Source organism: Orbicella faveolata, unplaced genomic scaffold, assembly GCF_042242905.1.
Source record: "Orbicella faveolata isolate gen_17 unplaced genomic scaffold, um_ofav_v1 contig_26, whole genome shotgun sequence".
Classification (NCBI taxonomy): Eukaryota; Metazoa; Cnidaria; class Anthozoa; order Scleractinia; family Merulinidae; genus Orbicella; species Orbicella faveolata.
Genome location: NW_028301554.1, coordinates 17565451 through 17578944, shown reverse-complemented (window position 1 = coordinate 17578944; position 13494 = coordinate 17565451). Strand labels below are relative to the sequence as shown.

The 13494-nt window shown below is 42.5% G+C and overlaps 1 protein-coding gene across 3 annotated transcripts in view; it reads left to right on the top strand.

Annotated features, from left to right (window-relative positions):
* Positions 1-5364: 5364 nt before the first annotated feature.
* The window catches only part of LOC110049282 (protocadherin Fat 4-like), a 67073-nt gene continuing 58943 nt past the window's right edge, over positions 5365-13494 (top strand). Inside the window, exon 1 of one of the 3 annotated variants that reach the window (XM_089295783.1) lies at positions 5365-5844. In XM_089295783.1, coding sequence (XP_089151909.1) covers positions 5426-5844 — 419 coding nt within the window. In that variant the 5' untranslated portion in view covers positions 5365-5425. Of the gene's footprint in view, positions 5845-9998; positions 10560-11397; positions 11915-13494 lie in introns of those variants that run through there. The other 2 variants (XM_089295785.1, XM_089295784.1) reach the window with 2 other exon arrangements.

Genomic DNA, 13494 nt, shown 5'->3' with positions numbered 1-13494 from the left:
TGGTCTCTCTTTCAGTAAACTGATCCAGTTGCGTCATCTATAGATGGCACACGTACTACGTGAAGTTACAACGATTGAAATAAAGAGCCTAGAAACTAGCCAAGCAAATAATGGAAACTGAAAACCACGTTATCAGATCCAAAAACCGAAAACCAGACGCTGAAACAGGGAAAAAAAAACCGAAAAAAAGCCGAAATGGATACCAAAACCGAAAGAGACACTGATACATCATCTCTCGCAACTCTTTACCCCATGTTACGTGGTGGAGTGAGAATATTCGATATTAAATCACAACATATTAAACGTTGGAAAGCACCGCTTGAAGAGCTTTATTGAAACGCGGAATCAATTCTGACTAGCGCGTAACTTAGATACACGAAAACGAACGTTTGAAAAAAAAAAAAAACCCGTTCCATTCGATTCATGATGAGGTGGGCTGCTGTAACTCTAGTAATAGGGACTATCCTTGTTGTTTTGACGCCTTCAAACGCGTTGTGGATTCAAGTTAGTCTGCGAAGACGAAGCTGTTTCCCGTCAACTGCAGGGTGAGCGCCTGGAGCACTTGGAATACATGCACTCGATCGTGCGGCGGTGGGTTAACTTCGCGCACGCGGACAAAAACGACTACGGAATATTGTGGAGGGAGTTGCCATTACCGTTTGCTAGAAACGACAATATGCAATACGGACTGCTGTCCCTTCAACTGTGTTTACACGTGGAGTGCGTGGAGTAAGTGTGCTACATGTGGAAGCTCTACTCAGTACCGGTCGCCGAATATCATAATACAAAGTTCCTGCAACGGAACGTGTCCTGTGAATGAAACACGGTCTTGCAACACTTCAGTGTAAGTACGACTGACGTGTGTTAACGTTTGTAATGCCGTCGATTTGTATGTGTTGTTGCCTAGCTTGATAAGATCCAGTGAAGTTTAGTGTTTCGAAATATTTAGTTATCTCATCAGTAATGTAATTTGTTCATAGAAGACATACAGTTGGAAGATTTTCGTGTTAAGCGAACTTTCGGTTGCGCAAAGGAGGTACCGACATGATTCCTTTTTGTTTTCTTTTTTGCAAATGGAGGAGGGCATTTAATCAACCAGTCAAGTGCGAAATGACACCCAGACTATTTTTAAAAATCTAAGACTTCAACTAATACACAAACAAAAAGCAATCTAACCGTCAACCGATTAAGCTCTCTGGTTAAAAACTACATCACATGTTGACCTGGAAACATTGCAACATTGCGCGTATCGATAGCGTTTATCGCCTCTAGAAGTTCGTCGGACTGTGTACACAGGCTAGGTTAACTCCGCTCAAGAAAACGGAGTAACCGTTAGCATGGAATATACGTTACATATTTTTAGACACCGTTGGTACATGCCCTTTAGTGACGTTTTAAGGGCTTTTATCCTATTTGTGCGTTATGAGCTGAGTATAAAATTCACAGCGTTGATCATTTGATCAGGCATTGCTTCTATTGCTGTCAGCCAACGCGCCAGTTTTGAAAAGGAGGCATGTAAAAATTGCAAGGAGTGTTTTACAAAGAAACAACACTCAATTGACAAGATGTTTATGGCTACATCGCTATTTTATTAATTCTTATTTTGCGCACACACGTACATGTATTGAAATGTCCTTCAGGCTATGTAAGGGAGTGAGTACAGTCAAGTAATATTTGCGCAAAAAATAAATCTGACAACACTTTCTAAACTTAGTTTCCATCAAGGCTGAGTCTAAACAAGTTTGCAAATCCCACTCGTTCAAAATCTACATCAAATGAATTCTGACCCGATTAGTAATTAGTCTGTCATATGTTGATCTACAAAAGTAAACATTGCAAAATCCCCACTAAATTTCGTCTTCGCATGCAGAATGCAGAATACATTTATCAGGGGCCTTTACAAAGCTTCAACGGTTGTCCGAATGACGTCAGCATCGTTATCGCTTTCTTCTCTCCACGATCCAAGGGGAATAGGACGAGAATCCAGTACTCTCTCCATCATGGGTCGCGATTTTCCCAGAGATGTTGCTACAAGCAAAACCCTTTGTAACAAGTGACATGGAATATTTCCAAGTCTAACTACCTCGTAATCCTCATTGATTGATTTGTTTTTTCCACCTTTACTTCAATCTCGTACCTCGAATCTTCGATCCTTACTGCGCATGCTGAAATGCTTTTCATTAGCGCATGAGCACTGGAGTTAGAAGCTGGCGAGTAGAAGCTGGGGAGGCGGAAACTGCATAGTTTGATATACGGTGCGACTGGGTCGCTTCAGACCATTTCCAAACGCCCAAGGGTGTGGTGATTTGAACACTTTGGCCTGAATTTGTGTATATTCGTGGAAAAATACGTAATTCCTTTTTTTTCATTTGTAATATAATAATAATTTAATAACTTCTAGAGCGCCATTTACATTTACTGATCAATAGCACTTTTTAAATAACAGCTCATTTCAGTTGATTCCGTGAATAACACTAGGCGGGGATTATGAGGCCTTTCTAAGGCCTGAAACAAGCTCGGAAAAAAAGAGCGAAAATGCAGGGCTAACATTTGAAGCCTCGGCATTTTAAATTCCCTACGCACGGTTAATTACCGAAAGTTGACGATTAACTAACTGTTTCACTCCCCGGGTGGTGGGGACTTCAATATAGCAAGGACGGGCTGCTCATCGGAAATTTTGTAAAGAGCCTCTAAGAGGTATCAAGATCCTGCTCTGTGGGTGTGGCTTGAAAGTTTTTTTCACCCCTCAGTAGTACCAATTCCTAAACAACACATTATCTCCTGTCATAGTTTTTTGGTTCAATACCCTAAAAGGTACTGCGAAAGATCCCGCTGTGGACCTTTAGAGGATGAACGTCCTAGTTACCAAAAACGCTTTGTTAACCCTTAAAAGGTTAGGGGTTTCACGGTTAATTTAGTGTTGTTTGACTGGACGCTCCGCAGTCGCAAACAAAATCCGATTAAAATTTAATACGTTGTGACAAGATAAGTATCAAAAGTAACGACAAAACGTAGTGTAGCGAAAAACGTCCACATTTATTAGCTAATTCCGAATGTGGTAGCCACTGGTTTTTCGTCCATCGGTACGACGATGACTTCTCGTCATCCCGGGGGAGAGGTGACTGGGCTCTGCCGCTGCGGGTGGCTTGTCCAACCAATCCGCGCGCCGCTGCCGGAAGGTTTTCCTTAAAAGGTTAGGGGTTTCACAGTTAATTTAGTGTTGTTTGACTGGACGCTCCGCAGTCGCAAACAAAATCCGATTAAAATTTAATACGTTGTGACAAGATAAGTATCAAAAGTAACGACAAAACGTAGTGTAGCGAAAAACGTCCACATTTATTAGCTAATTCCGAATGTGGTAGCCACTGGTTTTTCGTCCATCGGTACGACGATGACTTCGCGTCATCCTGGGGGAGAGGTGACTGGGCTCTGCCGCTGCGGGTGGCTTGTCCAACCAATCCGCGCGTCGCGGCCGGGAGGTTTTCTTGTAGCTAGTGTCGACAGGGGAACAGGAGATGCATGGTGGCAGCAGTAGGCTTCGATATTCGGCTGCATAGATCTTGATGTAACCACTATACGTCGGCAACATACCCGTGTTGAGCTAAAAAAAACGTCTGTGTCATAGAGTGTTGTCATGTGACGTTATTGCAGCCATGTTGGTGTTGCCAAACAATAAAATCCTACTAGCTTCTGTTTACGCCGCTCCGTCGTGTCTGGGGAGGAGCGCGGGCTCCTTTCCCGAACAGCGGCTGGTAATCGAGCCTGCTCCTGTTAGACCTGTCGGTATTCCTCCAAAACCGAAAAACCGGATATTTCAAATGCAAAACCCGAAAAACCAATCTAAAAAATAAGACAAATTTCCTCTGTGATCAGCCTCCGACGCAGAGGCTCTTTGGGCTCGTTGCGCAATCTTCCTCCGTTTGCGTGACGAGCCCAAAGAAGTCTGCGTTGGATCTTACTGTATGATAGACAGACACTTGTACATCTCTTCTAACGACACTTTATCCTATGTTATGTGGTGGCGTGATGACTATCGACATCCAATCACAACATATTAAACGCGGGAAAGCTCCGCTTGAAGAGCTTTCTTGGAACGCGGCGTCAATTGTGACTAAATAAATGAAAACGTACATTTGATTAAAACTCGCGCCATTCCACTTACGATGCGGTGGGCTGTTGTAATTCTAGCGATAGGGACTATCCTTGTTGTTTTGACGCCTTCAAACGCGTGGAGAAGGCGACGACGAAAACGCTTTAGATGTCCCCCCATCAACTGCAGGGTGAGCGCCTGGAGCACTTGAAATACATGTACTCAATCGTGCGGCGGTGGGTTAACTTCGCGCACGCGGACAAAAACGAGCACGGAGTCTTGTGGAGGGAGTTGCTATTACCATTTGCTAGAAACGAAAATATGCAATACGGACTGCTGTCCCTTCAACTGTGTTTACACGTGGAGTGCGTGGAGTATGTGTGCTACATGTGGAAACTCTACTCAGTACCGGTCGCCGAATATCATAATACAAAGTTCTTGCAAAGGAACGTGTCCTGTGAATGAAACACGGTCTTACAGCACTTCAGTGTAAGTGCAACTGACGTTTGTTAACGTTTGTAATGCCGTCGATTTGTATGTGTTGTTGCCTAGCTTGATAAGATCCAGTGAAGTTTAGTGTTTCGAAATATTTACCGGTAGTTATCTCATCAGTTGTAAAACTAGTCGTAACTACTAAGAGCTAATGTAATTTGTTCACAGAAGACACACGGTTGGGAGATTTTCGTGTTAAGCGAACTTTCGGTTGCGCAACGCAAGTACTGACATTGTACTGATTCCTTTTTGTTTCTTTTTGCTAATGGAACAGGGCATTTAATTAACCATTCAAGTGCGAAATGACACCTAGGCTATTTTTAAAAAACGTCTCTGTTCAATCTTTGCGGGTTTTCAGGGACAGCAAAATTCTTAAGTACGGTATTTTTGCGCCAACCCTTCAAACTGATACACAAATTAAACGCAATCTAACCGTCAAACGATTAAGCTCTCTGGTTTAAAAACTACATCACATGTTGACCTAGAAACATTGCAAGACTTCCAGTTTCCAGCATGATTCCTCTCATTCTCTTTTTTGCTAATGGAAGAGGGCATTTAAAGTGGCTCAAAACAGTTTCCAGCACTTAGATTTTGATGGGTCATTATAAGCACTCTTTATCACTCAATGCTACAATCATGGTATCAAAAAACTGCCCAATCATTGGTGAATACGTTGTTACCATTTTCGTGCCAAAATGGATTACCATAGCAACGGTATGACCTGCTAAAAACAATCTTAATTACAGCTTTAGGGAATTATAATTCAAAAATGACACAGCGAAATACTATACAACACGTTACTCTATCGGAAATTTTATTTGCGATATCAACGGGAACCCAGGCATGAAGGTCGCTGCTATCTTCTTGGCTCTGCTCTTTACAACTTGTTTTCTCTCCTCGGTTGATTCATGGCGAAGACGACGACGTAGGCGATGTAAACGTGACTGCACGCCTGGTCCTTGGAGTAGTTGGAGCACCTGTACAAAACCATGCGACAGAGGTACGCAGCACCGCACAAGAGGGATTTCTGTACCTGCGGTCTGCGGAGGCTCTTGCAACCACCCTTTCAAGGCGACTCAAAGTTGCAACACACAATGTTGCCCTGTCAATTGCGCTTGGAGCTGGAACCCGTGGGGTCCATGCAGTGGTTGCGGGATTTCAAACAAGACGCGCACGATAAAAATTACACGGAATCCAAGTTGTGGAGGAACGGCGTGCCCCGGTCAAACAAGCCGTGAAACCATAAGTTGCGACACTGGAGTGTGAGTTAAGACGTCATGTCAATATTAATGTTCTACTTGTTTCGATGCTGGCTATAAATCATTGGCTTTTGATCAACTTATACGCCAATCATAGTTACTAAAATTTTGTCATGTTTTGTAACCAGAATGTTAAATGTTTCTAAATTCACATACATTGTAACTCTCTCTGAGGGGGACGTTGGGAGGTTCTGAACACCGCAATGCCACAAAAAAATTCGGCAAATACCGCATCATCGCAAATAAAATCGTGAAATACCGCAACACTTCAATCGGCCGGGTCAAAATTCAATGTCATACCGAAACCACTACTCTGTATGTCAAGTTTAGAGCAAATAAGACGGAAATAGCAATCAGGAATTTGGAATTTTCGATTTAGACAAAGTAAGCAAAATAAGTAACATCCATTCGCGTCTTGGCTGATTATTCAGTAATTAAAAATAACTTACCCTTTTCCAATGGGAAACTGGAAAAGGCATCGGACAACGTTGAAGAACTTGGAGGATAACTTTTAATATCGTCCAAAATGTTTAAAAAAAAAAAACGCATCCAGCAGGCTCGGAGAATACCGCAATACTGCAATTCGAAATTAAAATTACCGAAATACCGCAAAAAAAAAAAAAAAAAAAAACTGTCGAATACCGCAATACCGCAAACCTCAATGTCCCCCTTCACTCTCTCTCTCTTCCAAACTCTTTTGAACAACATCGCTCTCTCTCGATCACGCCCAAAAGCGGTAACAATGATTGGAGAGCGTTCCTAAGTGACGTCATCAAAATGCTAATCCTGGAAAGCTGTTCCTCCAGCACACAGTCTCGGGTGTGTCGTTAATTACTGGCAGGACTGTTTTTTTGTTTCTGCAAAGTGCTCGGTCCGGAAGAATATTTAAAATTGTTTTAGCTGAAGTATGAGTGATGAATGGCAAATTCGAGAATTTGCGAAGCGCGCGACTAATGGCTCTTTCTGTGTGTCCGTGATCCATGAACTTTCACAAATTAAACGCAAACCGTCAACCGATTAAGCTCTCTGGTTTGAGAACTACATCACACGTTGACCTAGAAACACTGCAATACTTCCAGTTTCCGGCGCGTAACGATAGCGTTTATCGCCTTTAGAAGTTCGTCTACGTAGGTTTGGAGCGTGAAGGCTCACTCCGCTCAAGAAAACAGAGCAACGTAGCATGGAATATATCTTACATATTTTTAGTCACCGTTGGTGCATGCCCTCTAGTGGCGTTTCTGTGTATAAAATTCATTACGTTGATAATTTGACCAGGCATTGCTGTCAACCAATGCGCCAGTTTTGAAAGGTGGTAAGTAAAAACTACAACGTGTGAATTTTTATTCACAGTTTTTACAAAGAAATAACACTCAAGTAAGAAGTTGCTTCTAGCTACATCGCTATTTTTTTAACTTTTATTTTGGGCACACAAGTACATGTTTTGAAATGTTCTTCCTGTGTAATGGAGCAAGCATCAATTACTGCGCAAATAAAGCATCAATCAACACTTAACATTATTTTCCATCAAGGCTGCAGGTCTAAGCATGTTTTTCAATCTCTCTTGTTCCAAATCCACATCAAGTGACTTCTGACCTGATTAGTGTGAATATGAAATTGTAAATCCAGACGTATGACTCTGGGCATGTTTCTTTTGGCATTTACTATTTATTATGAATTCTTATTAGTGATCATTCCGTCATATGTTGATCTACAAAAGTAAACACTGCGGCATCCAACTGAGTTTCGTCTTCGCATGCAGAACGCTTTTATCGTCTTTACAGAGCTTCAAGGTTGTCTAAATGATGTCATCATCGTAATCGCTTCCTTCTCTCCGCGATCCAAGGGGAATGGGGCGAGAATCCAACTCTCTCCATCATCGGTCTCGATTTGACTACAGATGGCGCCAGAACAAGTGGCATGGAATATTACCAAGTGTAACTCCGTAATCCTCAATGACTGATTTTTCTCTTCTTGACCTTTATCGAGACCTTTATGTAACAATTTTCTTCACTAGTGCATGAGCACTGGGTCCGAACTGGGAGTAGACGGAGAATACAGATATATATATACGGTCCGGCTGGGTCTCTTCAGACTATTTCCAGTATGAGTATGATGCTTAAGGCATCTTATTTGTACACTTTGGCCTGGTTTTGGGTATTCTTTTTTTCATTTACCATATAACAGTATCAGTCAGTATTGATTCTTAGAATTCCGTGGATAACGTCAGGCGGGGATTATGACGCCTTTCTCAGGTCTGAAATAAACTCGAATAAACTGGCGAAAATGCAGCACTAACATTTGATGCGTCGGCATTTTAAATTCCCTAGGCCTGGTTAATTACTGAAACTAATAAAGAAGTGTTTCACTTTCCTGTCGACACAGCATAAGCATTTTTCTGTTGTTTTAATATTGTTCGACTGGAGGTTTTGCGACTGATCCGATTAAAATTTAATATGCTCTGACAAGGCAAGGAACAAAAGTAATGACAAAACGTAGCTTAGCTCTTCAAATGTAGCGAGAAACTTCCACGATCGTTAATAAATTTCGAAAGTGGTAGCCTCTTGTCTTTCGTCCGTCGGTACGACGATGACCACGAGTCATACCGGGACAGGGGTGGCTGGGCTCTGTGGCTGCGGGTGGCTTGTTTAACCGATCTGCGGCCGCAAGGTTTTCCTGTAGTGTGGACAGGGGAACAGGAGATGCATGGCGGCGACAGGAGCGGGTTTTCTAGGCAACGATGCTCGGCCGCAGCGATCTTGTTGCAGTGTGACAACAGGTTTTTCCGCTCTGAACTCTAAAAGGGGGAAACGGGTGTCGAGGGGCCTAACTGGCTGGAAACTTGTGCGCTTGACCCTATGAAATTAACTCCACTCGGGAATTAGCTCGAAGCAACTCCGCGCTTACTGCGGGCGAGGAACTTGTCACCGGTTCCAAAATACCGTTGGTTCTGCTACAAGTGGAAATACGAACACTCGTAGAACTTGGACTTTACTCGTTTATTCTTCTGTCTTCAACTTCGACGTGGTAAATCGTCGAGATGTAAATTGAATTACAATGATAAGAGCACTTTACTTATACTAGCGAGAACAAGATTGCATCATCCTAGGTACAATTGACAGACAGCTGAATAAAGTCAGCTTGAAAGCTGAACTGAGTAGCTTGAATAAACTCAACTGCATTACGATAATACGTCAGATTATCGTTGATGGCGTTGAAGTAATTTTGGAACAAGACTGCAGGCAATAAAGCTTTATATGACACATAGAACTTCTTGACCTTCTTGCAGAAATGTTATTAGTATCGAACACACAGCCAGTGCCGAGTTTGTTGCTTTTTGACTAGTTTTGCCGTTTGGGAGAAAGGAAGAATTTTCCTGTACGGTCTAGGCGTGTTTACAAATTTTCAACACCCAAAATTATATTCTTTTCAAAATCCCAGCCTCAAGTTTATTTTAAAAATATTCTTAGAATTAAAAATAAAAGAGTGTAGAGTGTTTCATATGACGTCTTCGTGACCATTTTGGTGTTCCCAAAGTCACAATAAAATCCTTGTAGCCCATGTTAGACCTGTCGGCACTCCTGAAGATTCTTACTAGAGGAATAACCTTTCATTATTATTACAACCCACACGGTAACGTTTTTCCAACGGACTTGGTGCGGGGCGTTTCCGCGATCAATACTGACAGAAAATTGTGGCAAACTGTCTGTATAATTATGTCAATTATATAGTCCATTGGTCGCTACGCGTGCCAGACACACTCATGTTCTAAAAGTCCAGCGTGTTCTCGCCACGTCTAACATATACTTTGATATATTTTAGAATGTATATTTTTCATACCCAGGCTGGATAGTCATATTTCTGTCGACTTAAAAAATATTATTGTGTACATTCTTGTATACATTTATGTCATTTAAGACATAACATAACATAACGTGTGAATAGTTCGTATAGTGGGATCGTCCGGATGAGTGTAGTTCTGAAAAGAACTGTTGTTGGTAACTGACGTTTCGACAACCTGAGCGGAAGTCATCTTCAGAGTCTGAAGATAACTTCCGCTCAGGTTGTCGAAACGTCAGTCACCGAGAACAGTTCTTTTCAGAACTACACTCATCCGGACGATCACACTATACGAACTACTGATACTCCTGGGTTCAAACCATTTACTGTATAACGTGTGAAACCATACATTTATTGGGGAGCTTTCACAAAGTCAAGTCCGGCGGTACCTGGTATGCGCGGCGCGGGTAATACGTGGACGTTTGTGTAAAGCACGTTTGAAAACGCGTTTACTAGTTTTCACTTATGATGCGGTGCGCTGCTCTAATTCTGGCACTGGGAGTCATCGCAGTGGTCTTGACGCCTTCAAACGCTTGGCGGAGACGACGGAGAAGGCGCTGTCCGGTTAGGCACTGTACGGTTAGCAGTTGGACCTCATGGAGTTTGTGTACTCGATCGTGCGGCGGTGGATCAACCACACGTACGCGAAGAAAAAGTGCCAGCGAGTCTTGTGGAGGAGGATGCCCCTACCATTTTAAGGAAACGAAATTATGCAACACAAAATGCTGTCCTGTGAACTGTCTTTATACGTGGAGCTTGTGGAGCAAGTGTACGGGATGTGGGACATCCACACAGTCGCGGTCACCGAATATCAAAAGACAAAGTTCTTGCAACGGACGAGCTTGCCCCGCAAAGCAAACGCGGTCTTGCAATACCAGAGTGTAAGTACAATAGATACTGTATTTGCATATGTTTATCTTAGCTTCTTAAAATGGCTCGATGAATTGAAGTTTTTATAAACTATTCTTTTATCAGATTATTTAGCCTGTCCCAGGCTCAGATTATTTTACAAAAGCAAGAGATTTGACAAAAGTAACGACAAAACGTAGTGTAGCGAAAAACGTCCACATTTATTAGAAAATTCCACTGGTTTTTCGTCCGTCGGTACGACGATGATTACGCGTCACCCTGGGGTAGAGGTGACTGGGCTCTGCCGCTGCGGGTGGCTTTCCCAGCCAATCTGCGCGCCGCGGCCGGAAGGTTTTCTTGTAGCTAGTGTAGACAGGAGAACAGGAGATGCATGGCAGGAGGCTTCGATATTCGGTTGGCAACATACCCGTGTTGAGCCAAAAAAAACGTCTGTGTAATAGAGTGTTTTCATGTGACGTTATAGCAGCCATGTTGGTGTTGCCAAACAATAAAGTCCTACTAGTTCCTGTTTCCGCCGCTCCGTCGTGTCTGCGGAGCAGCGCGGGCTCCTTTCCCGAACAGCGGCTGGTAATTGGGCTTGCTCCTTTTAGACCTGTCGGTATTCCTCCAAAACCGAAAAACCGGATATTTCAAACGCAAAAACCGAAAATCCAATCTAAAAAATATGACCAATTGCTTCTATGATAAGCCTCCTGCCCAGAGGCTCTTTGGTGACGAGCCAAAAGACAGTCTGCGTTGGAGGCTACTCTATGATAGACAGACACATGTACATTTCTTCTAGCGACACTTTATCCTATGTTATGTGGTGGCGTGAGGACATTCGATATCAAATCACAACATATTTTAAAACGCGGGAAAGCACCGCTTAAAGAGCTTTCTTGGAACGCGGAGTCAATTGTATTGTGACTGGCGCGTAACTTAGATACACGAAAACTCGTTCCATTCGATTCATGATGCGGTGGGCTGTTGTAGCTCTAGCGATAGGGACTATCCTTGTTGTTTTGACGCCTTCAAACGCGTGGTGGAGTAGTCGGCGAAGACGAAGCTGTTCCCCCGTCAACTGCAGGGTGAGCGCCTGGAGCACTTGGAATACATGCACTCGATCGTGCGGCGGTGGGTTAACTTCGCGCACGCGGACAAAAACGACCACGGAGTCTTGTGGAGGGGGTTGCTATTACCATTTGCTGGAAACGAAAATATGCAATACAGACTGCTGTCCTTTCAACTGTGTTTACACGTGGAGTGCGTGGAGTAAGTGTGCTACATGTGGAAACTCTACTCAGTACCGGTCGCCGAATATCATAATACAAAGTTCCTGCAACGGAACGTGTCCTGTGAATGAAACACGGTCTTGCAACACTTCAGTGTAAGTACAACTGACGTTTGTTAGCGTTTGTAATGCCGTCGATTTGTATGTGTTAATACCTAGCTTGATAAGATCCAGTGAAGTTTAGTGTTTCGAAATATTTAGTTATCTCATCAGTTGTAAAACCAGTCGTAACTATTAAGAGCTAATGTAATTTGTTCACAGAAGACGTAGGTTGGAAAATTTCTGTGTTAAACGAACTTTCGGTTGCGCAAAACAAGTACTGACATGATTCCCTTTTTTTTTTCTTTTTCGCTAATGGAAGAGAGCATTTAATTATTAACCTGTCAAGTGCGAAATAACACTTGGGCTGTTTTTAAAAATTGTCACAGCAGGTTTTTCTTTTCTGCTCAATCTTTGCGGGTTTTCAGGGGCAGCAAAATTCTCAAGTACGGAATTTGTGCGCAAACCCTTCAAACTGATACACAAATTAAATGCAATCCAACCGTCAACCGATTAAGCTCTCTGGTTTGAAAACTTCATCACATGTTGACCTAGAATCATTGCAATACTTCCAGTTTCCGGCGTGTAACGATAGCGTTTATCACCTTTAGAAGTTCATCTACGTAGGTTTGGAGCGTGAAGGTTTACTCCGCTCAAAAAAACGGAGAAACGTAGTATGGAAATATATCTTACATATTTTTAGACACCGTTGGTGCACGCCCTTTAGTGACTTCTTAAGGGCCTTTCTGAGTATAAAATTCATAGCATTGGTAATTAGATCAGGCATTGCTGTCAACCAACGCGCCGGTTCTGAAACGGGAGGTAAGTAAAAGCTACAACGTGTGAGTTTTTACGCACAGTTTTACAAAGAAACAACACTCAAGTAAGAAGATATTTCTAGCTACATCGCTATTTTTTAAATTTTTATTCTGGGCACACAAGTACATGTTTTGAAATGTTCTTCCCGTGTAAGGGAGCAATCATCAGTTACTGCGCAAATAACGCATCAATCGACACTTAACGTTAGTTTCCATTAAGACTGCAGGTCTAAACATGTCTGCCAATCTCTCTTGTTCAAAATCTACATCAAATGACTTCTGACCTGATTAGTGATCATTCCGTCATATGTTGATCTACAAAAGTAAACACTACGACATCGATGCCGATTTCGTCTTCGCATGCAGAACGCTTTTGCCGTCTTTATAGAGCTTCAAGGTTGTCTGAATGGTGTCATCACCGTTATCGCTTCCTTCTCTCCGCGATCCAAGGGGAATAGGACGAGAATCCAACTTTCTCCATGATCGGTCTCGATTTGACTATAGATGGTGCTTGAACAATTGGCATAGAATATTTTCAAGTGTAATCTTCGATGATTGATTTTTCTCTACTTGTTTTCTTCACTAGCGCATGAACACTGGGTTTGAACTGGGAGTTGGATTGAATAAACTCAACTGCATTATGAGTAAAGCCAGCTTGAAGCCTAGATAAAATGACGAATGGCGATCTCAACAAAGCTAGTTTCTAATGTACATCTGCTATTTGCATTCTTAGCCTAAGAAGCTGTATAAAGTCAGCTGAGGTTTTCTTTCACTGAATCATTTAAGTTTATTCAGTACTTTCAGTGTATGATCTTAAGT